The 24,850-nt window shown below is 42.9% G+C and overlaps 1 protein-coding gene across 2 annotated transcripts in view; it reads right to left on the bottom strand.

The window, feature by feature from the left end:
• AGAP2 (ArfGAP with GTPase domain, ankyrin repeat and PH domain 2) overlaps positions 1 to 24,850 on the bottom strand; it is a 270,155-nt gene that overhangs the window by 35,007 nt on the left and 210,298 nt on the right. For both annotated transcript variants that reach the window (XM_066584399.1, XM_066584400.1), the window contains exons 6-10: positions 23,851 to 23,985; positions 21,971 to 22,077; positions 21,600 to 21,752; positions 17,294 to 17,380; positions 1,863 to 1,967 (exon numbers count right to left, since the gene is read on the bottom strand). In XM_066584399.1, coding sequence (XP_066440496.1) covers positions 1,863 to 1,967; positions 17,294 to 17,380; positions 21,600 to 21,752; positions 21,971 to 22,077; positions 23,851 to 23,985 — 587 coding nt within the window. The remainder of the gene's footprint in view (positions 1 to 1,862; positions 1,968 to 17,293; positions 17,381 to 21,599; positions 21,753 to 21,970; positions 22,078 to 23,850; positions 23,986 to 24,850) is intronic.

The raw sequence follows: 24,850 nt of genomic DNA, 5'->3' as shown, positions 1-24,850 counted from the left end.
TATGAGCTTCCTGATGACATGGAATATAGAGCTAGTCTAAGGGCTCCTACCCACTTGCGTTTTTTTAACGCTGCGATATCGCTGTGTTTTTTTAACACGATTGTCAATGGAACTTTCTAATAGGTTACCAGTGTCAAAACTGCCCAAGAGGACAACATTTTCTTGTTGTTCAGAGACACGTTGCTAGAGACATTTTTTCCCCCCTTTTTGTACATAAGGACTAATGTATATATTAACCCCTTAGTGACGGCGCTATAGTAAAACTACGTCCTGATGATGCAGGACGTGTATGGAGGGAGGTAGCGCCGCTATCTCCCTCCATACAGCGCGGGCGTCAGCTGTTTATTACAGCTGACACCCGCGGGCAATAGCCGCGCTCGGCCGTTTGACAGCGGCATTTAAAGGGTCCCGCACGCCCCCCCCCCCCCCCGCGCGGTAAGATCGGGGGAGCCGTACAGGTGTCATGGCAGCCGGGGGCCTTTAGAAAGGCCCCAGGGCTGCCTTAGCAGACTGCCTATCAAGCCATGCCCGTGGGGTGGCTTCATAGGCTGCCTGTGAAATAGCAGTATGACGTAATGCTATAGCATTACATCATACTGCAGGAGCGATCAAAGCATGGCATGTTGAAATCCCCCAGGGGGACTTCAAAGTAAAGTTTAAAAAATATCAATAAAGTTTTTTTAATTGTAAAAAAAAAAAGTTATAAAAGTTTAAATCACCCCCCTTTTGCCATATCTATTATAAAAAAATCTAAGTCATAAAATAAAAGTATGTATTTGGTATCGCCGCGTCCGTAAAAGTCCGATCTATCAAAGTAGTGCATTATTTTTTCTGCACGGTGAACGTCGTCCGAAAAAAAAAATAAAGAACGCCAGAAATACACTTTTTTAGTTACCCTGCCTCCCAGAAAAAATGCAATAAAAAGCGATCAAAAAGTCGTATGTATTCCAAATTGATACTATCGGAAACTACAGGACATCCCGCAAAAAATGAGCCCTTGCTCAACTACGTTGACAAAAAAATAAAAAAGTTATTGCGCGCACAAAATGACCGCAGAAAATAATTGAAAAAAATTAAATATCTTTAAAAAAAATGCAAGTACTACAGCAAAAAAATACTATATAAGTTTGGTATCGTAGTAATCGTACTGACCCATAGAATAAAAATATCAGGTCGTTTTTGTTGCAGTTTGTGCACCGTAGAAACAAGATGCACTGAAAGATGGTGGAATGTTGTTGTTTTTTCCATTTCTCTCCGCTTAGAATTTTTAAAAAGTTTTTCAGTACATTATATGGCACAATTAATAGTGCCATTGAAAAATACAACTCATCCCGCAAAAAACAAGCCCTCATACAGCGACGTCGATAGATAAATAAAGGAGCTACGATTTTTTAAAAGGGAGTAGGAAAAAACAAAAATGGAAAAAAGCAAAAAAGCTCCGTCACTAAGGGGTTAATGTTGAGCGAACAGAGCCAGGAGAACCGTGTTTCAGGTGAAACTTTGCTAAATGTTCGTGTTTGACATGAACCTAAACCGAACTTTTAGCAAAAGTTCTACCGAATACAGGCTTCTACTGGTTCACTTTACTCAACACTAGTCCTGAACACTGGTGTATAACACTATCTAAGAGCCATAACAACCCTGTATAGCATTCGCATTTGATGGCTCTTAGACAGTGTTATACACCAGTTTTAGTGGTTTGGGTGAACTTCCGGTTCAGCTTGAAGTAATTTGGACCGAACCAAACGTTTTGCAAAAGTTTGGCGAACCGGCTGAACCAAACTTTTCAAAAATCCGCTCATCACTGGTGTATATTGTGAGACATTGTGCTCCCGGTACATGCCTATCCAGTATGTACTTACATTAATGCTAGGATGGTAGAGCAGCATTCCATTGCTGGTCAGAGTAACATATTTCTTCTTCCACTCCTTATTTAAAGAATTGCCGCTACGTTTCAGTAGGAAACTCTGAAAAATAATCAATTTACTGCATAAGACATTAGAAGATATTACACTTTTTAAACATAGAACATGCATACATGTATGTATACTCCAAATATATATTTTTATTTTGACTTTTTATGTATGTGAAATCAGGAATATAAAAGGTGGAGCAGAACAATAGATGCCTGGACCTCAGTTTAGAATAAGTTCCAGATAATCAGTGCTGGAAACAGCGTGGAATTGTAGAGTTATGTGAATATGTAATTGTTTGAGCTTGTAGATGTGATTTTCTGTTGTATGTAGAGTTGAGTGAACGTACTCTGGCGAGCTTGATGCTCCTTCGAGTATTAGCGTACTCGATGGTGCTCATTACTCGAACGAGCATCAAATTGCGTTCGACCCCGCCCCAGCTTTTGTCTCCTCCCTGCTGTGACGTGCCTGTTTTGGCCCCTCCCTGCCGCGACGCAGCATGCGTCATTTGAAAATGTTTGGGCTGGCAGGAAGGGGAAGGGAGAGGGAGAGGGAGAGGGAGAGAGAGAGAGAGAGAGAGAGAACCAAGAAAAAAACAAAAAAAAAAGCTCGGCACCCGGCGTTCCACATACAAAAATGCTCGAGTCTCCTATTGTAGTCAATGGGGTTCGTTACTCGAGTAGAGCTCTCGAATTTTACAAAAAGCTCGACTCGACTTGATTAATATTGTTGATCGAACAGTACCGGTAGAACCCTGTTTTGGGGCGAACGTTACTAAAAGTTCAGTTCAGCACAAACCCAAACTTTTTAGAAAAGTTCTACCTGAAACAGGGTTCGACTGGTTCAGTTCGCTCAACACTATTCCTGAACACTGGTGTATAACACTGTCTAAAAGCCTTAACAACACTGTATAAGAATCTCAAAGTGTAATATGGGGCCTTTATGGCTCTTAGACAGCATTATACACCAGTTTGAAGGTTTTTTGTGAACGTCCGGTTCGGTTCAGAACTACTCTGAACCAAACAGAACTTTTTTGCAAAAGTTCGGCGAAGTGAAGTTTGCCCATCACTATTGATTAAAAATAAATAGCTGTTTCATGTATGCAACTCTGATGCACATCTTTATGTATTCATGGCTACAAACAAACCTTGTCTGATCATACAGTCATGTCTACTTGTCTGAGGGTTATCAGGCGCAGGCAGGGGTGTAACTAAAGGCTCAGGGTCCCTGATGCAAAACGTGAGGTGTGGCCCCCCCTCTATCTGTATCTGTACCCGTAAACCATGCTGCACAGAGACATAACTTGAAGCTCCTGGGCCCCAATGCAAAACCTGTAACAGGGCCCCCAACTATAATGCTTTATTCATAGCACTGGGCTCCCTATATGGAGAAGAGAGGCCTTATGGGCCCCCTAAGGCCCCCTAACTGCATCCCCTGCACCCTCTATAGTTACGCCCATGGGCACAGGTGTAGGGAACAGATTCAAGAGAGTGGGTGATAGTAAAGCTTGCTTTTGTGAACTAATCCAAGACAGGGAATAGAAAAACCTTTCGTCTGAAAATCTTAATCCCTAGCCCTTTCTTGGATTCATTATCATATTTGGCTAAAAAGAACTAAATAAATAAATACATGAAATAACAATAGACACAATGCAAAAGAAATCAGTTACATTAGGCCCTGTTCATAGGTTGTCGTTTCCGTTCTTAACTGGATCGGTCACATAATAGATAGCACAAGTGCCCCCAAGGGCTTACAAAGGGGCCCATCAGTTTCTGTTGGGTTGATGGGATGAGTAATGTTGCGTGAGCCTCTAACTAAAAGGTAAACAGAGACTTACTTGAAACCTAACTTAACGCCATGAATAAGAATGCATAAATGTGTTTGAAACGCGTTGGGAGTGTCAGATAAACTGTATGCATTAATAAAGTATTGAAAATAAAGAATTTGCTGCTTCCAATCCACACTTGTGACCTCAAATTTTTTTTGCATTTTTCACTTTGTAGATATCCTCTATATCAACATTTTTTTAAAATCAGCATTGCGGTTCCCATTAGATTATTGTTTGCTGAGCTGAATTACACCATATATATAAATCCACCACTCTATAAAAATGGTTTGAAGTTAGAGATGAGTGAACGTACTCGGTTCGGGTGTTTTTACACGCGAGCTCCGCTTTTTCCGAGTAACTGACTACTCGGACGAAAAGATTCGGGGGGCACCCCCCACTCCCCTCTGCAACCCCCTGCTCACCCCCGTCGCTCCCCGAATCTTTTCGTCTGAGTAGTCAGTTACTCGGAAAAAGCGGTGCTCGAGTGCAAAAACACCCGAACCGAGTACGCTCGCTCATCTGTATTTGAAGTGTAAAGTAATGACATTGCTAGAAAAATGCTGTACTTTTTTCTCTACTACAAATAGTAACTTTTATCTTATAACTTTTGTCCAACTGTTACATTGATTCCTCTCCCGTTGTGCCAGTCACTGCACTGCTTGACCATACACTATAAAATACTATATATATATATATATACTCATCACTCTCACCCATTGAGCTCTCCACAGTGCTGCACCTCCCTATATCCCCTCCCTCATCTCTGTCTACCACCTACCCATGCTTTCTGATCTCAGACTAACATCCTCCATAATCCAAACTTTACACTCATGTCTCCAAGACTTTTCTCACGCTGTACCAGTTTTCTGCAATGCGCCACTGGTTTTGCTATGGTTGTATGTTGTCCAGAACCTCTTCTTGCTCCGATGGCCGGTGAGTATTGTAAGGTGACGCATAGATTGTAAAGTGAGTGGTACAGGTGAATTTTAACGAAGTCTGAGAAAGGGTTTGATTTTGCCCTCCCGGGGTTTTCTTTCCTTTTTGACTATCTATGAAATTTGGCATGCAATCAGGCTAATTGCCAAAATCCACAATTTTAAGTGTGTGCAACAGGAGTGCCCAGTTACCTATGCTTCTTTACAAAGAAGAGTATTCCCAATGTTGTTTGGTTATTCTAGTCTATATTTACCAGGTGGTGAAGTAACCACACTAAAGGTTTCTATATATTATTGCTGTAGTCCTGGATACTGCAGGCATGTTGGACTCATGCAAGTTATAAATGACATGCGCATGTGCACTGGCGGTGTGGTTGGCGCAGCAAAGAGCAAGAGACAAGAAGGCAACTTCTGGTTGAGTATCCGATGAGTCCTGTGGGTGTTACGCAACAGATTGTCTCCGCAAAAAAAGGAAACTTGCACACAGAACCAAACGCTAAGAGTCCAGGACTGCAACTTTTGTGAGCTGCCCTATTATAATAAGAGCCGTGCTGAAGGAGAACTGACAAGGAGGACTTTTTCAAGTGCCAGACAGCTGCCGGCCACCATGTAAGCCTACCAGACTGCTCTGTTGATGAGACACTGCTATCCCCAGTGCCTGGCTCATCACCGGTACCAAGAGGGACTTTTTAGGGAGGCCTACCGTATTCTCTAATCTAACTCTTCTTCACTTACCCCTCTTCTCTATTATTACTCAGAACCTGACCCTCTTCATCCCCCTGTACCCCACCCTCCATGCACTCAAAAGTCTTTCATATCTGTACATACACAGATATCGGCTGGTTACCGGCTCATACGACTTGATGTATACCCGATTTAGTTGGACCATTGTATAGAGCAAGCATTTGCATCTCTTGTGCCACCCCTATTTCCTCATAGATTGTAAGCTCTTGCAAGCAGGGCCCTCACTCCTATTGTTCCAATGTTTATTACTTTACTACTGTATGTAATGTCTGCCTTGTATATGTACCCTCCGATTTGCGGAACATGTTGGTACTATATAAATAGAGATCATTAGATAACTGTTGTAACATTTTCTTAGTCGGAACGAAGGTACGATCTAGGACTGTCATTCAGATCGGATGACTACAGAGCACCATAAATAGAAGATCAGTCTACGGGTCGTGATGTTCCAATTAACCGCCATCCCCTGACTTTCTGTGTGTCCTCTTATCCCATTTCTCTGCATTGGTCTTTCAAAAGTGAACACATTTCCAATGCATCCTGTCCCTTCTGTCATACAAAACAAAATCTCTCGCCCACACAACAACCCAGCGAGTCTGATTCTTCCTACAGCTCTTTAAAAGGCAACTGTACATTGCAACCCCGGCCACAATGACTTGCCACGCTCTTTGTGGAAGGATTCAATTGGAGTGTGTGGGTTTTTCTGGCGGTAGCTCTTCCCACAAGTAACAGCAGGTAGTCGCTCGATCAAAGAATAAAATATAGCTTTCTACTGCGTCCTTGCATTCTCTTTCCATTTAACATGCTTTGCGGAAGGGAACTGTAACAATTAAGGTGTTCACTTGAGAAAGGCTGTGTGGGTGTTTGTCATTTGCTGTTCAATTGTGCCAATGCATTAGCTAATCAAATGGTAACAAATTAGCATGTACCAGGAGGGACATTAATCCCTGCACAGCGGGCATGGATTAACCCCTTACATGAAGCGCTGTCTGTATGTATGGGCTGCCCTCAGAAGTATAGTACGTTATATGTATTTACGGTGTTCACATAGATGATTCGAAATTAAGTGCTTTAGATATAGCTTCCTAATAAAGCCTGCAACCAGCACAAATTAATAAATTGTGTTATTTCGCGACTGTAAGAAATGGTGTGCACATTAACCAAAGGCGACAATAATTAAAGGGGTTGTATCACTTACCCAATTAGAAAATTCTGAGTTAAAAGAGAGAGAGGATCCTGTTTTTTTGATCCACATCTATTAGTCATATTGGAGAGCGGATAAAAAGAGTGTCTCTCTGTAGAGCTTCTGTCATATCTATGTATTACATGGCAGCCCATTGATTTCAGTGTGGACTATATAATAAGGTCCAATGTGGATGAGTGGCAGGTAAAATTAAAGACCTCCTGCCATGTTAGCCCAAAGATTGCACCTGATCTCTTGACGTCCAGCAATGGAAACTAACTGTATGATAAGCTTAACATTAGAGGTCCCTTCTAGTGGTTTGGCCAAAGTGAAAAAACATTTTATGTTACTTTATAAGGATCATAATTTTGCTAAAAACTTTAGTTTCCATTCATCCTTCTTTTTATTAGATACATGTCAATTTTGTTCAGTTCTGTCATTGTAGCCGAAGGACCAGACTAGGGGATGGAGGACAGACTGAATGACTTGTACAGCACAGGAAGTATCCAAGGAACTAGATGTAAGAGATAGTATGTGAGGAAGAGTAAGGGTGGGGAGGAGAGTTGGGTGTCTGATCCTAACAAAAGTAGACTGGAAAGTGGAGCACCCAACCTGAAAAGGGCGACATCACACAGGAGCCTAGCTAGATTCCATAAATGTCTCTAGGTGTAATTTGGGGGGTGTAAGAATGCTCAAAAAGACAAAATGGAACTTAATGGAATAAACAGAAAAGTAGCCAAAAACCAAGTCCGCTGTCAGAATCCAGGAGAGAGTAAAGTCAGTACCAGAGAGAAAAGCAAGAGTCGTCGTTAGAAGTCAGGGGAGGTAAATACTGCAGCACTAGCTCAAAAACCACCAAACAACTACTAGAGACCTGTATACAAAAGTATTAGCAGCGTCCTCTGCACAGACGGGCCACAATGAATACCCTTGAAGAGATACTAAGGGCTCATGCGCACAGGAGTATTTCTGCTCTGCATTATGTGCATATTTTTTATGCGCATGAGGCCGCTTTCACACGGCCAAGAAAATTACGTGAGATTTGTGTGTTACGAGAGCGATGCAAGGCTTCCCATTGAAAACAATGGGAGACATATGCCTCTTCTCCGGAGGATCGCTACTTCCCTGAAGTGATGCGAGGCATCTGCGGGGAAATGTCACGTTCCCAAGTACAATATCAGGCTGATATTACACTTGTCCATGTGAAATTAGCCTAATACGGAGAACTGAAACTCCATTGATTTGCACTGAGGTATTCAGACATGCGTTTTACATGCGTTAGAAAACATCTCTGCATATCCTACTTGGTCCGAAATAGCCAATAAAGTGAGTGGGATTGCATAAATATGCAGTGACTATGCATGATACATATACGTATCACTGTTTATTTACGCTGAAATCAATGGGGCCTGCTTTCTTTTTTTTTGCAAACAAGAAAAGAGAACAATAGGGCTTTATTGTGCATAATGAGCAGTAGAATAGAACATGCTGTGTTCTTTACCTACGGATTATATGCAATGAATATATATGTGAGTGTGAATAGATCAATGAAAATCAACGCACTTTCATTGACACTATTTACCGCTAATTATGAGCGCATAATACGCAATGAAATTACGCACATGTGGACCCAGCCTAATGCTGAAGATAGATCTTAATAGACATTCACTGGATGTTTGGGGTCATCGATCTGCTGCAGAATAAATTTGGAGCCAATCAGACGCCTCCATGATGTTATTGCATAATGGATAAGTATCTACCTGCATTTCTCAGCATTAAGGAAACCTTTATTCCTCACCAAATAACCAACGACATTTCCTGAATTACAGCCCCAAACTTGCAAGGAGCCTCCACCATGCTTCACTGCTGCCTGTTGACATTCATTATTGTACTGCTCTCCACCATGCTTCACTGCTGCCTGCAAACACTCATTATTGTAACGCTCTCCGCCATGCTTCACTGCTGCCTGTAGACACTGATTATTGTACAGCTCTCCACCATGCTCACTGCTGCCTGCAGACACTCATTATTGTACCGCTCTCCCCCATGCTTCACTGTTTCCTGCAGACACTCATTATTGTACCGCTCTCCATCATGCTTCACTGTTTCCTGCAGACACTCATTATTGTACCACTCTCCAGCATGCTTTACTGCTGCCTGCAGACACTCATTATTATACCGCTCTCCATCATGCTTCACTGTTGCCTGCAGACACTCATTATTGTACCGCTCTCCATCATGCTTCACTGCTGCCTGCAGACATTCATTATTGTACCGCTCTCTACAATGCTTCACTGCTGCCTGCAGAAACTTATTATTGTACCAGTCTCCACCATGCTTTACTGCTGCCTGCAGACACTCATTATTGTACCGCTCTTCACCATGCTTCACTACTGTCTGCAGACACTCATTATTGTATGGCTCTCCACCATGCTTCACTGCTGCCTGCAGACACTCATTATTGTACGGCTCTCCACCATGCTTTACTGCTGCCTGCAGACACTCATTATTATACCGCTCTCCATCATGCTTCACTGTTGCCTGCAGACACTCATTATTGTACCGCTCTCCACCATGCTTCACTGTTGCCTGCAGAGACTTATTATTGTACTGCTCTCCACCATGCTTCACTGCTGCCTGCAAACACTCATTATTGTACCGCTCTCCGCCATGCTTCACTGCTGCCTGTAGACACTCATTATTGTACAGCTCTCCACCATGCTCACTGCTGCCTGCAGACACTCATTATTGTACCGCTCTCCCCCATGCTTCACTGTTTCCTGCAGACACTCATTATTGTACCGCTCTCCATCATGCTTCACTGTTTCCTGCAGACACTCATTATTGTACCACTCTCCACCATGCTTTACTGCTGCCTGCAGACACTCATTATTATACCGCTCTCCATCATGCTTCACTGTTGCCTGCAGACACTCATTATTGTACCGCTCTCCATCATGCTTCACTGCTGCCTGCAGACATTCATTATTGTACCGCTCTCTACAATGCTTCACTGCTGCCTGCAGAAACTTATTATTGTACCAGTCTCCACCATGCTTTACTGCTGCCTGCAGACACTCATTATTGTACCGCTCTTCACCATGCTTCACTACTGCCTGCAGACACTCATTATTGTATGGCTCTCCACCATGCTTCACTGCTGCCTGCAGACACTCATTATTGTACGGCTCTCCACCATGCTTTACTGCTGCCTGCAGACACTCATTATTATACCGCTCTCCATCATGCTTCACTGTTGCCTGCAGACACTCATTATTGTACCGCTCTCCACCATGCTTCACTGTTGCCTGCAGAGACTCATTATTGTACCGCTCTCCACCATGCTTCACTGCTGCCTGCAGACACCCATTATTGCACCACTCTCCACCATGCTTCACTGCTGCCTGTAGACACTCATTATTGTATGGCTCTCCACCATGCTTCACTGCTGCCTGCAGACACTCATTATTGTACCGCTCTCCGCCATGCTTCACTGCTGCCTGTAGACACTCATTATTGTACAGCTCTCCCCATGCTTCACTGTTTCCTGCAGACACTCATTATTGTACCGCTCTCCACCATGCTTTACTGCTGCCTGCAGACAGTCATTATTATACCGCTCTCCATCATGCTTCACTGTTGCCTGCAGACACTCATTATTGTACCGCTCTCCATCATGCTTCACTGCTGCCTGCAGACACTTATTATTGTACCGCTCTCTACAATGCTTCACTGCTGCCTGCAGAAACTTATTATTGTACCGCTCTCCACCATGCTTTACTGCTGCCTGCAGACACTCATTATTGTACCGCTCTTCACCATGCTTCACTACTGCCTGCAGACACTCATTATTGTATGGCTCTCCACCATGCTTCACTGCTGCCTGCAGACACTCATTATTCTACGGCTCTCCACCATGCTTTACTGCTGCCTGCAGACACTCATTATTATACCGCTCTTCATCATGCTTCACTGCTGCCTGCAGACACTTATTATTGTACCGCTCTCTACAATGCTTCACTGCTGCCTGCAGAAACTTATTATTGTACCGCTCTCCACCATGCTTTACTGCTGCCTGCAGACACTGATTATTGTACCGCTCTTCACCATGCTTCACTACTGCCTGCAGACACTCATTATTGTACGGCTCTCCGCCATGCTTCACTGCTGCCTGCAGATACTCATTATTGTACCCCTCTCCACCATGATTTACTGCTGTCTGCAGACACTCATTATTATACCACTCTCCACCATGCTTCACTGCTGCCTTCAGACACTCATTATTGTACCAATCTCCACCATGCTTCACTGCTGCCTGCAGACATTCATTATTGTACCGTTCTCCATCATGCTTTACTGCTGCCTATAGACACTCATTATTGTACCCCTCTCCACCATGCATCACTGCTGCCTGCAGACACTCATTATCATACCGCTCTCCACCATGCTTCACTGCTGCCTGCAGACATTCATTATTGTACCGCTCTCCACCATGCTTCACCGCTGTCTGGAGACACTCATTATTGAACAACTCTCCAGACAAACTGCCTTCTATTACAAACAAATATTCCACATTTTGGTTCATCAGTCCCGATCACCTGCTGCCATTTTTCTGCACCCCAGTTCCTATGTTTTCATGCACAGTTGAGTCATTTGGCTTTATTTCTACATAGAAGGTTTGGCTTTTTAGCCACATTTCTTCTATGAAATCACTTCTGGCCAGACGTCTCGGAACAGTAGATAAGTATAACTGGGTGCTACTGGTTTATGCCAGTTCTGAGCTGATGGCACTGCTCGACATCGTCCATTTTGAAGGGAAGTAAGAATGATGTGTCTTTCATCTGCTGCAGTAAGTTTCCTTGGCTTACCACTGCATTTACGGTCCTAAACCATGTCCACTTCTTTGTGTTTCTTCAAAAGAGCTTGAACAGCACCTCTTGAAACCCCAGTCTGCTTTAAAATCTTTGTCTGGGAGAGACCTTGCTGATGCAGCAGAACTACCTTGTGTCTTGTCGCTGTGCTCAGTCTTATTATGGTGTATGACCTGTGACATGAAGCTGTCTTCCACAACCTCATTTTTATAGCAGAGTTCGTCTGTTCCTCACCCAGTGTTAAACTCCTACACAGAGGTTTCTGTTTCAGTCAATGACTGTATTTCAACCTACGTATGATGATCATTATTGCCTGTTTGGTATAATTGGTTAATCATACATCTGACTATAATCCTACAAAATCCTTGTGCAGGTGTACCTAGAAGAACTGATGCTGTTTTGAAGGCAAAGTCTGGACACACCAATATTGATTTGATTTAGATTTTTCTTTTTTCCATTCACTTTGCCTTTTTGTTAATTGAGAAAGATAAACTATTAAAGGCCCATTTCTCACTGAAAAAGGCCCGAAAATAAAATATAATCTTTATTAATTTAAAGGATAAAAAACCCCTCTAGATTCCGGGGTAATTGAGACCCGAAACAGACACAAAGAGACAAACACACAAAAAACCTATGGGAATTTAAGCAATTGGCTTAGATACATCAATTCATACCGACATCATTGGTTTTAGAGGTAGGTAATACTGTGAGGGCGTAAAATGAATTAGTGAAAGCGGTGGCCGTTTACTATAAAAGGGGGCCAGAAAGATGGTCACTAAATAATTAGCTTGTGGTTATTATCCACTGGTGGAAACGTGCGCGTTATGTTAGAGGGCCTCGTTCACACCAGGATATATTGCCACTCCACAGTATTAAGTAAGGGGTGTTGATACTCAGCAATCCATTACACAAAAAAATATTATTATATTCATATCCAATTGTGACAACAATGCCCTGTGTCCATATGTCACAATTGCTACAATTGCTATTCCGATAGGGGCAACGGTCCGTCAAGACCCAAAAATGTGATATAATCCCAACCTATGTTGGGTCTGGCAGCGATCTAAATGTTTTAATAAAAAGCTGGACTAAAGTGGTGTTGACAATTCCTTATGCCAATTAATTCAGAAGGAGTCAACAACGTTTATAGTATAAATAGTACACGACAGACATACACTTGATTCATGTGTGTGTCAAACGCTGTAGTCTAATAACGACTAAAGCCAACAGAAGTCGTCCGTAATCGTCGACGCGTTTCTGCAGCACGGGTAAAATAAATTTACCGCTGCTTCATCAGGACGAAATTGAGACAATTTATTAGATTATACTAGATTTGTTGTTGTTGATCAATCTGTGTAGTGAGCATCAAAACTGCACAGATCTGATTTTGTATGCTGATGCCTGACAGCTGATGCTCAATACACTTAAGACGCTGCTGCGAGGACTAGTTTAGTGTAGTATTGATGGACACACGGGCAAGCACATTATAATGCCGTCCGGGTAATAGCCGCTAAACTGAGTTGATATAGCTGAACAAATTCTGGCCTGCGACACTTATATTGAATGAGTGCGTTATTTGATAATTATATAACGAACTTTTTTCAAAGTGTCGGCTGGTTAATTGTATAGGAGTCTGATGATTGACTTCCAGACACAATAAAGAGCCAAAAAGAGTCAGTTTAGAATTGTGTTAGTAAACACCCAACCACAGCTAAACTGCACAGATCTGATTTTATATGCTGATGCCCGACAGCTGATGCTCAATACACTTAAGATGCTGCTGCAAGGACTAGTTTAGTGTAGTATTGATATACACACGGGCAAGCACATTATAATGCCCTCCGGGTAATAGCCGCTGAACTGAGTTGATATAGCTGAAAAAATTCTGGCCTGCGACACTTATATTGAATGAGTGCGTTATTGAATGATTATATAACGAACTTTTTTCAAAGTGTCGGCTGGTTAATTGTATAGGAGTCTGATGATTGACTTCCAGACACAGTAAAGAGCCAAAAAGAGTCAGTTTAGAATTGTGTTAGTAAACACCCAACCACAGCTAAACTACAGCGCGGTCCAAGGTAGTGACCGCTGGCTAAACTACACAACTAGCCCCTGTGAGACAGCACTTCAGTTTGACAGACCTGGTAACTGTCTGAAACTGGTCTGTTCTTATAGGGCTAGCTCCTCCTAGTGGGAGGGAGATACCCTGTGTTTCCAATTGGGCAAGAGACTCATGGGAGGTCCAGAATGACATGTCCATTAAGGGGAGGAGGACGCATGGTTTGTTGCTAAGCAACACCTAGTTGATTCGTAAAAATATATATATATATACACGTCAGGCCGCTTGACGCGTCGCCACATGCCGTGTGCGTTGCTAGGCAGCCGAACGGCTTAGGGGTGAGGCCGCAGCGTGTGGAGTGATGACGCTGCGGCGCTAGCTCCGCCCCCTATGTGCATCGCTACCAACGCTGCTCGTTGCTCAGCTACCAATCGGCCTACCAGCAGAGCTGCAGCGTCTGACGTGATGCCGTTGAGCGCAAGCTCCGCCCCCTCCGTGTGACATGACTGTCACTTAGGGAATTCCTCAATACAGAGGCGTTCCAGTACAACACATTGTTCATTCATTATTGACAGAGGTAAGGTATGAGAAGGCGTGGCTAACAGGTCACAGAAAAAAAACTGACAGCCACCGTTTGTTAACTGTCGACAACAATAAATAAACAATGTATGCAGAGTGTCTTCGATAATTTCTACGCAATCTATATCCCACTGCAGTGCTTTATTATACCAAATAATATCTATATAGTAGGTCCCACAACACTTCATGCTGGGGATCCAAATAATGTGTTGAGCTGCATCATAATGCATATTGTTTTGTTTGTCCTTAGTAGTTAACAAACGGTGGCTGTCAGTTGTTTTTTTTTCTGTGACCTGTTAGCCACGCCTTCTCATACCTTACCTCTGTCAATAATGAATGAACAATGTGTTGTACTGGAACGCCTCTGTATTGAGGAATTCCCTAAGTGACAGTCATGTCACACGGAGGGGGCGGAGCTTGCGCTCAACGGCATCACGTCAGACGCTGCAGCTCTGCTGGTAGGCCGATTGGTAGCTGAGCAACGAGCAGCGTTGGTAGCGATGCACATAGGGGGCGGAGCTAGCGCCGCAGCGTCATCACTCCACACGCTGCGGCCTCACCCCTAAGCCGTTCGGCTGCCTAGCAACGCACACGGCATGTGGCGACGCGTCAAGCGGCCTGACGTGTATATATATATATATTTTTACGAATCAACTAGGTGTTGCTTAGCAACAAACCATGCGTCCTCCTCCCCTTAATGGACATGTCATTCTGGACCTCCCATGAGTCTCTTGCCCAATTGGAAACACAGGGTATCTCCCTCCCACTAGGAGGAGCTAGCCCTATAAGAACAGACCAGTTTCAGACAGTTACCAGGTCTGTCAAACTGAAGTGCTATCTCACAGGGGCTAGTTGTGTAGTTTAGCCAGCGGTCACTACCTTGGACCGCGCTGTAGTTTAGCTGTGGTTGGGTGTTTACTAACACAATTCTAAACTGACTCTTTTTGGCTCTTTACTGTGTCTGGAAGTCAATCATCAGACTCCTATACAATTAACCAGCGGACACTTTGAAAAAAGTTCGTTATATAATCATTCAATAACGCACTCATTCAATATAAGTGTCGCAGGCCAGAATTTTTTCAGCTATATCAACTCAGTTCAGCGGCTATTACCCGGAGGGCATTATAATGTGCTTGCCCGTGTGTATATCAATACTACACTAAACTAGTCCTTGCAGCAGCATCTTAAGTGTATTGAGCATCAGCTGTCGGGCATCAGCATATAAAATCAGATCTGTGCAGTTTAGCTGTGGTTGGGTGTTTACTAACACAATTCTAAACTGACTCTGTTTGGCTCTTTATTGTGTCTGGAAGTCAATCATCAGACTCCTATACAATTAACCAGCCGACACTTTGAAAAAAGTTCGTTATATAATTATCAAATAACGCACTCATTCAATATAAGTGTCGCAGGCCAGAATTTGTTCAGCTATATCAACTCAGTTTAGCGGCTATTACCCGGACGGCATTATAATGTGCTTGCCCGTGTGTCCATCAATACTACACTAAACTAGTCCTCGCAGCAGCGTCTTAAGTGTATTGAGCATCAGCTGTCAGGCATCAGCATACAAAATCAGATCTGTGCAGTTTTGATGCTCACTACACAGATTGATCAACAACAACAAATCTAGTATAATCTAATAAATTGTCTCAATTTCGTCCTGATGAAGCAGCGGTAAATTTATTTTACCCGTGCTGCAGAAACGCGTCGACGATTACGGACGACTTCTGTTGGCTTTAGTCGTTATTAGACTACAGCGTTTGACACACACATGAATCAAGTGTATGTCTGTCGTGTACTATTTATACTATAAACGTTGTTGACTCCTTCTGAATTAATTGGCATAAGGAATTGTCAACACCACTTTAGTCCAGCTTTTTATTAAAACATTTAGATCGCTGCCAGACCCAACATAGGTTGGGATTATATCACATTTTTGGGTCTTGACGGACCGTTGCCCCTATCGGAATAGCAATTGTAGCAATTGTGACATATGGACACAGGGCATTGTTGTCACAATTGGATATGAATATAATAATATTTTTTTGTGTAATGGATTGCTGAGTATCAACACCCCTTACTTAATACTGTGGAGTGGCAATATATCCTGGTGTGAACGAGGCCCTCTAACATAACGCGCACGTTTCCACCAGTGGATAATAACCACAAGCTAATTATTTAGTGACCATCTTTCTGGCCCCCTTTTATAGTAAACGGCCACCGCTTTCACTAATTCATTTTACGCCCTCACAGTATTACCTACCTCTAAAACCAATGATGTCGGTATGAATTGATGTATCTAAGCCAATTGCTTAAATTCCCATAGGTTTTTTGTGTGTTTGTCTCTTTGTGTCTGTTTCGGGTCTCAATTACCCCCGGAATCTAGAGGGGTTTTTTATCCTTTAAATTAATAAAGATTATATTTTATTTTCGGGCCTTTTTCAGTGAGAAATAGTCTAACAGCTTATAAGAGCCTTGGTTGTCGCAGTGAATTAAAGGCCCATTTACACCAGCAGATGATCATTCAAAAATCGCTTTGAGCGATCATGTTGCATAAAGTATTAATTGGTACTTAAGTAGCTACTCAGCTACTTAAATACCAATTAGGTATGCAAATGAAGCCTTCACTGATAGGCTATTATTTGCGCTCAGATCCTTAGTTCTCCACTGGGAGACAATGCTATCAGCCCCTCCCCCCTCCCCCCCCCCCCCCCCCGGAGAACTACTGATAAAAGTGAAGGATGATTTTTAGGTTAGCTTGAATTTAACGATCATCTAACAGTGCCTGAAAAGCGGATGATGGGCGAACATTTACACGCACCGATTATCGCTAAAACAATTGCTGATTAGCGATTTTTTAGCGATCATCGTTCCGTGTAAATGGGCCTTAACACTTCTATTTTTGAAAGCATTACATGCTCATTTGATGCTCTAAGTTTGAGTCCATAGACCTACGGTCAGGCCAGAACGCACTTCAGAAGTCTGTACACTAAATGGATAGTGCATAACACCGTGTGATTAGCACCATTCTGGTCTGCTTCACCTAGACATAGGCTATGGGATGCACAAGATGTAAGATAAGATACACATATGGAGATAGAAATATAGATCTATGTTCCATCACACATCATATGCTAAGTAAACTGTATTTCCAACGCTGTGCATGTGTTACTTGAGGTACCTGTTTAATTGGCAGAGCTCTCCCGGTTCCGCTGACTTCACCTCGACTATCAAAACTTCTCTTTTCCATGTCACTTCCTCTTCGGTGCTACAATAAAGAGGTGATTCAACAATTATTCTTTTCCCTGGCCTAGTATGTTACAAACAAGAGATAGATTGCAGAGTATCAGGGCTGGGGACTGCCCTAGAGTTCAGTCATTTGGGACCAGTCTTTAGTTCAGCAGTGACTGATTGGACAAGGCTACTTTTCAATCACATTGTATATTCAATATGCCCATCAGAGCGGTAGAGCTGAACCCTTAGCTATTATGAGACACATTATTCATATCCTCCTGAACAGGCCAGACAGGAACAGCTCATAAAGCCTTCGTAAAACAGGTTGTGGTTAAATGAGTTTTTAGCGTTTCATGAGAAGTAATCATCAGGATATTGCGTCTTTCATGTTCGTAGTAAGAGGAGGCCATTTATAAGAATACTCTTATACACAAGTTAGTTGACATTTATTGCGCACCCCGAGACTCCATCCTTATTTAATAACATACATAATGGACAAGATGTCGACACAACGTATTATACTGTGACCCGTAGCGTCTAATTAGACATTCAACTTCAATCATTAGCACCAGAATCCAAAGAAAATGGTTTTTACTCTAAGCATAAAACACAATGGCCCACATTTAGTAAGACGGGTGTTTTTTTACACCAATATGAAAGGAATCTGCCATCAACTAATGTCTTAGGCCTCAGTCAGACGGGCGTTTTTTCGTGTGATTTGCGGATCGCTTAACGGATGTGCATTCCGCAAATCGCGTGACTGAGGCCGACGATTCGCTGAAAAATCTGCACCATTGAAAGCAATGGGCTGCTGGCAAGCGCTGTATGAATTTTCAGGGAAGGGCTTAAAATATAAGCCCTTCCCTGAAAAACATCCTGAAAATGTGTAAAAAAAAAAAATGTATACTCACCTTTTTGCTGCAACCGGAGTTCAGCCGCGTCCGGCTGGCAGTTCTCCTCAACTGCTCTGTGTAGTATTCAGCAGGCGGGGATTTAAAATCCCTGCCTGCTGAATGGGCTGCCTCTGGTTGGTCACAGTGCTCAGCCAATCAGAGGCAGCTCTCACTCACCCATTCATGAATTCATGAATGGGTGAGGAGTGCTGCCTCTGATTGGGTGAGCACTGTGTCAAATCAGAGGCAGCTCTCAGCTCTCATTCAATAGCTGAGAGCTTGCTGGCAGCCCATTGCTTTACAGCAATACAGCCGGCCCCATTGACTTCAATGGGAGAACAATCTTTAGTATATGTTCTCAATGGGGTCAGCGCTGCTGCTGCCGGCCCCATTGGGCGCATATACAAGCACCGATTTGCGTTCTGCGAATCGGTGTGTCATATAATTATCGGCACATCAGCATCAAAAATGGACATGTGACCGATCCCATTGCTATGCATTGGGTTTATATATCTGCAGATCGCAAGCGCGTCGGCAAGTCGGACCCAAAAACGCCCGTGTGACCGAGGCCTAACAATGTAAACTAGTTAGTCACGCGGTTCGGCCATCTTTGTTTGTCCAGGATCGGTGGGTCTACAAGACTCTGTGTCTTAACATAAATTTGGCTCACTCTAACCATTTCCTTTGCTTAAAGGGAACTTGTTATCAACTATAAGCACCAAATAGTTATGGTGCTCATAGTTTATGTGATGTAGAGTTTGGGGTGCTGTGTCTCATAATCACCCCAATAAAGTCTGTGTGTGCACAGCCAGCGTGATTATTTCAACGTGCGTGCGCACTCACGTTCAACACTATGGGAATGCACAAGCACAGCCTTCTGAAAAGAGTCATACTGGTTGTGCGTATGCTGACTTTCCCGGGGGACACTGCAGTAACGGGAGATCATGTGATTATGGGACATAGCTCTCCGAACGCTACATCAACTAAACAATATGCACCAAAACTTAGTTTCTGGTACTTATAATTGATGACAGTTTCCCTTTAAGCAAAGGAGACAGAGTGAGCCAAATTTATGTAAAGACAAACAATGTTCTTCAATTGACCCTCTAGTCTGACTACTTGCTACACACTGTGCATTAGTATGCATCAATAGTCTAAGAGAGCGATAGTCTGGGGATAGCATTGGTCAATCAAAGCGCGCGTCGTGCCTTAGACTAATGTTGCATGCTGATGCTCAGTGTGCATCAAGTAGCCAGTTATGCGGTTCGGCCATCTTTGTTTGTTCAGGATCGGAGGGTTACTTTAATAAATTTGACACATTTTCACTATTCAGTCAGGATTTGATCTAGTTCTGCTATGAGCATGATTGGATTTGCAAAAATATTTGCAGTATATATATCTACTCTAGTTAATAAATCTGATAAAAAAAATTTCATGACTTCCCAAATTTGGTGAGTAGGAAGCAAAAATGATGCACATTGACATTTTAGTACAGGAATTTGTATCACAAGCTGCTTTGCAAATATGGGCAGGTAGGTTAAAAGTTCTCCAAAGGACGGGTATAACTCCAGCTTCAGTAAAACATTATGGTTTTATTCAAACATGATTAGAAAAAAACTTGGGGTGTACAACGCAAATCCAAATTTCATTTCAACTATGATTAGCTTCTAGGTCGGACTCACATGGGCGGACCGGAATCCACAGCGGATTCTGGCTGTGAGCCCGGCCAGCAACCCTACGCACCTGTCTGCACTGTATTGTGAATTACCGTGGCACTTGCCGGCGGTCATGCGCAGTACAGGGTTTTTTGGTTTGTATTTCCCGTGCTGTCGCTTAGCGATGATTTGGGTCGGACAGCCTCCATTGACTTAAATTGTCAATTCTATGACATGTTCATTTATCTTTAAAGGGACATTCCAGTGACATTATCCTAAGTGAGTTAAGTTATACCTAGAGATGAGCGAGCGTACTCGGAAAAGCACTACTTGCTCGACTAATTTGCTTTATCCGAGTATCGCTGTGCTCGTCCCTGAAGATTCGGGTGCCGGCACGGAGCGGGGAGCTGCTGGGGAGAGCGGGGAGGAACGGAGGGGAGATCTTTCTCTCCCTCTCTCCCGCCCGCTCTCCCCTGCTCCCCGCTGCGACTCACCTGTCAGCCGCAGCGGCACCCGAATCTTCAGGGACGAGCACAGCAATACTCGGATAAAGCACATTACTCGAGCGAGTAGTGCTTTTCCGAGTACACTCGCTGATCTCTATACCCTATTCTTAGAATAGGAAATAACTAGCTGACCTCTGGGACCCGCAATCATCTCCCAAGAGATTGGCAAAATGAATGAAGCTGCAGCGCACAAGGCCGGCCCCTGCTCCATTCAATTCCGTGAGAGCCTTGAGGTTGGACCACCACGGTTCAGATGGTTGTCCCGTATCGTGTGTGTGCGTGTCCCCTATTTCTATTAATGTGCCTCAGTTGCTAGTACTTTTGCCTTTCATTGTTGTGGTCCTTGGTTCAAATCCCATCAAGGTCAACATCTACATGACAGAAAAACTCCATCCAGATGTTGCACTTAGTCAGATTTGAACCTACGACTCCAGTAGTGCAAACCAGGAGTGCTAACAGCTGACCTATCACACTTGGCCATGCCACACTGGACAAGAAAAATAACAAGAATAAACACAGAGAGAACCTAAAAAAATAACTCTATCCAGATGTTGCCCTTGGTCAGAGGTGAACTACAACTTCTGGAACTGCAAAGGAACAATTCTAACAACTGAACCACTATATTTTTCTGCTTTGGAGTTATTGCAATTTAGTAATTACACTATATAATGAAAATGCTTGAACTTTGCATGGATGCACTGCATACAATATATAGATTTTGCAAGCACCATGTCCATAAAGTCAGAGAAGTGGTATGAAGATTATATTATAAGGCATAAATAGAGCAGGGAGGGCCCCATAATAAAATGAGACTATCGGTTCATGCTATCACCCTCTCTGTAGTGGGCTATGGGTGTCACTTTTCATTGCTGACACAAAAGGGTGGTATTATTGTCTAGCTGTATATCGCCCCCTTTTTTGCTTATATTGCTGGGATAATGGGAAGGCTGATTACACATCCTATAGAGCAGTGTTTCCCAACTCCAGTCCTCAGGACCTCCAACAGGTCATGTTTTCAGGATATCCTATAGTAAGAACACCTGTGGCAATGTCTGAGGCACCGACAATAATCACATCACCTGTACAACACAGAGGAAATCCTGAAAACATGACCTGTTGGCGGCCCCTGAGAACTGGAGTTGGGGAACACTAGTATGAAAGGGATAAGTATTGTCTGAGATGTTAGAGTTTTTACTTACTGGGAAAAGGCTTGTGCGACGTTTCGCTCCACGGTGGAGTGACCCCGGGGTGCTGACTCCAATTGACACCTCACTACGAAGTTCTCTGTGGCTGATGTTTGGAGTAGAAGGTAGGGAGGATGAGTAGTCATTGCCTGGTCCCCCATTGCTTGTCTAGGAAAAAAGCAAGTATGTTTTATTTTATGTTTTTTTGATAAAAGCATGTCTTTCAATTTTTCAGAGGCAAAAAAGTCCTGAACGTAATATATCTAGTTAACAGTCAAAGGACTTTCACAGTTGTTTAGTTGAGCTGACAAGAGAATCAGCAGAAAGTTCTCAATGGCAAATGGAATCACATGACCAAGGAAGACATTATGTCCGTCCATCATTACCTGCACTGATAATGGAGTGGAGCCTCCAGAATGACTTGGGGAACTGGGTAATGATTTGCATGACAGTAGCTGTTGCTGCCGCTTTAGAGCTAGGACCTTCTGGGCCACTGAAACAAAAGAAATAAAGTATAAAAAGATATAGTTAATTTTAAATAGTCTTCACATATCATTTCATAAAAGGTAAAATGGTAATCTCCAGCTTTCATTCTCATTAGGTCTGAAATTTTGTGCCAATTAATGACTTAATGGTGTTGAGTCTGGGAATTTACTATTGATGATCTTCGGATAAGACATGGTCTGTGGTCTGGTTGGGTCGGTGGTGGTCTGTGGTCTGGTTGGGTCCTATTGATCATCTGATCCTCAGGCCCGTTTTCTGTGCAGCTGAGCCGGGTGTCCACATTGGGGTCGGAATCAAAAGTATAATAAAAAGCTTTGCTCCCATTGACTTCAATTAAAATGAAGCCATCTATTATACCTCCGGATCCGGATGCAGATGTCCAGTTTTGCTGCACTACCAGCAGGCTGGAGGATCAGTTGATCGGTGGGGATCTCGAGTGGTAGACCCCTGCCGATCAACTATTGATTACTTATCCTAAGCATAGGTTATCAATAGTAGAAGCTAGAGATTAGGTTTTCTGATTTCAGAGCTCCACGTCTTATACTTAAAATTAAAATGTAACATATGGGCTTTCTGCAGCTATATCTATGTCTATACAGGCTATTTGGAGCTTTGTATCATTAAAATATAGCTCCAATCACTGTATATATAAATTGATTCAACCTATTTAGATTAAAAAGAGAGAAAGATGTTCCAGATTGGTCATTTCCATTAAATTAGAAAGTCCCTTATCTTATTTTTTACCCTATTTAAATATATATAGTAAGGTCAGTGTACCTAATTAAAAGAAAATTGGCAGCAATTCCCAGAATGCAAATTAACAGAGCAAACATTCTGTACATGGAATGAACCAGCAAGTAACACTAGTAGATTTAAGTCCTGTAGGTCTATAGCATCATTAGTGCGGCAATCAGGCAAAAGAGTGTTCCTATGAATGTTGGCTTCTATAAGAGGGCTTTTACTCAGGATCAGGGGTACATTTTTTGTAAAAACATTGTATTTTTACAAGGCGTGATGTAGTTGAGTAATAAATGAGATTGGCACTCATCTCATATGTGCCAATTCAGACTTTATGCAGAGAGGACGATCATTCATTTGTTCGTTCATTCCCCGTAGAGAATCATGACTGTCGGCAGCACCCCCCAGTTCCTAATGAGAGATGTGCAGCCAGCAACGAATATTTTTTTGAGCTACACAAAGTAAACACTCAAGTATTTGTACATGCAATAGAGATCAGCGAGCATACTCGCTAAGGACAATTACTCGATTGAGCATTGTCCTTAGCGAGTATCTCCCCGCTTGGAAGAAAAGGTTCGGCTGCCGGCGTGGGTGAGAGGTGAGTTGCGGCAGTGAGCAGGAGGGAGCGGGGAAGGGGTGGTGGGGAGAGGGAGAGAGAGATCTCCCCGCCCTCCCCCGCTGCTCCCCGCCCGCCGCCGGCAGCCGAATCTTTTCTTCCAAGTGGGCAGGTACTCGATAAGGGCAATGCTCGATCGAGTAATTGCCCTTGGCGAGTATGCTCGCTCATCTCTAACGTGCAACTTCACATGGGCCAACAATCAAGGAAACGAGGGTTGATACCCAATTGTCAGCCCTTGTAAAGGGTCCTCATTCAAATACAGATTTGATACTGATGTGAAAATATTAGTTGTATTTACTATGAACTAGATGTATACTAGTATACTACATGCAAAACTGCCCTAGTGTATCCTATAAACCCCTCCACGGTACCTTCCATCAGATAATATGACATAAAGTTCCTCACCTTCACTGAACACTCGATCCACGTTTAACCCATAAGTGGCACAGGTTTCATAGTACATGCAACGTTTCATGTCATTACATAGACCTCTGGCTCGCATGTCTTCAATAACCCTTGGATTGCTTGAGCTAATTTTATCTGAAAGTAGATGCAAAGCTGTAAGCCAGAAGTCAAATATGCCGTATATTCTCCATAGATAAGACACATACACCCTATAACTACTGTATATACATGATGTGCAGGTAATATATTCCAATCACATAATACTGCAGTTCTAGAAGTTTAAAAAACTTTTACAAGAGGTGTCACTGGTAGTCACATCGCCCTTCATCAAAACTTGGTCTGTGGACCCGATTCATCACAAGCACAAAAAAAATATACTATTAGAATAATTCGTTTTTTTTGTCCTTTCTTGATCTCAATTTTCTATTGGCCTACTCACTCTTCCATTCCATTCTCTACAGTGATCCCTAACGGCTCATTCACAAAAGGTAAAATTTTGGTTCGTGAAAAGCAGACCAATTTCACTGGATGTGTATTTGTATGTTGCATATGTTTTTGTTACATATGTGCATTTTTAAAATCCGTGTGCCATTGGTATGGCATCCATTTTTCACGCACGAAGACAAGAAAAAAAAGGCCCAATTAATGTCCCTTTTTTGGTTTCACTCCAGCCCCGCAACATGCGTATAAAGCGCAGTACACAAGCATGTAACATCGATGTTCGCTGCATTTTTTTTACGATCCCATAAACTCTCATGGGCGATTTTGGTCTGTGAACACGGACCAAAATAAGAGATGCGTTTTTTGGGTTTCTTTTACGTGCGACATCAGATTGCATAAATAGATTGCATAAATAATAGACACCTGAATACACCAATTTAATGGGTCGGTGTGCGGTCCGTGCAGTCAGTATATGGTCAGCACAGAAAATACACCCACGTGAATGGCACTAATTGCACCTCACATCTACATGTAGATGGGCCCCTCTGGTTTCTAGTTC

Source organism: Eleutherodactylus coqui, chromosome 1 (genome assembly GCF_035609145.1).
Source record: "Eleutherodactylus coqui strain aEleCoq1 chromosome 1, aEleCoq1.hap1, whole genome shotgun sequence".
Taxonomy (NCBI): Eukaryota; Metazoa; Chordata; class Amphibia; order Anura; family Eleutherodactylidae; genus Eleutherodactylus; species Eleutherodactylus coqui.
This window is presented reverse-complemented; position numbering and strand designations above follow the sequence as displayed.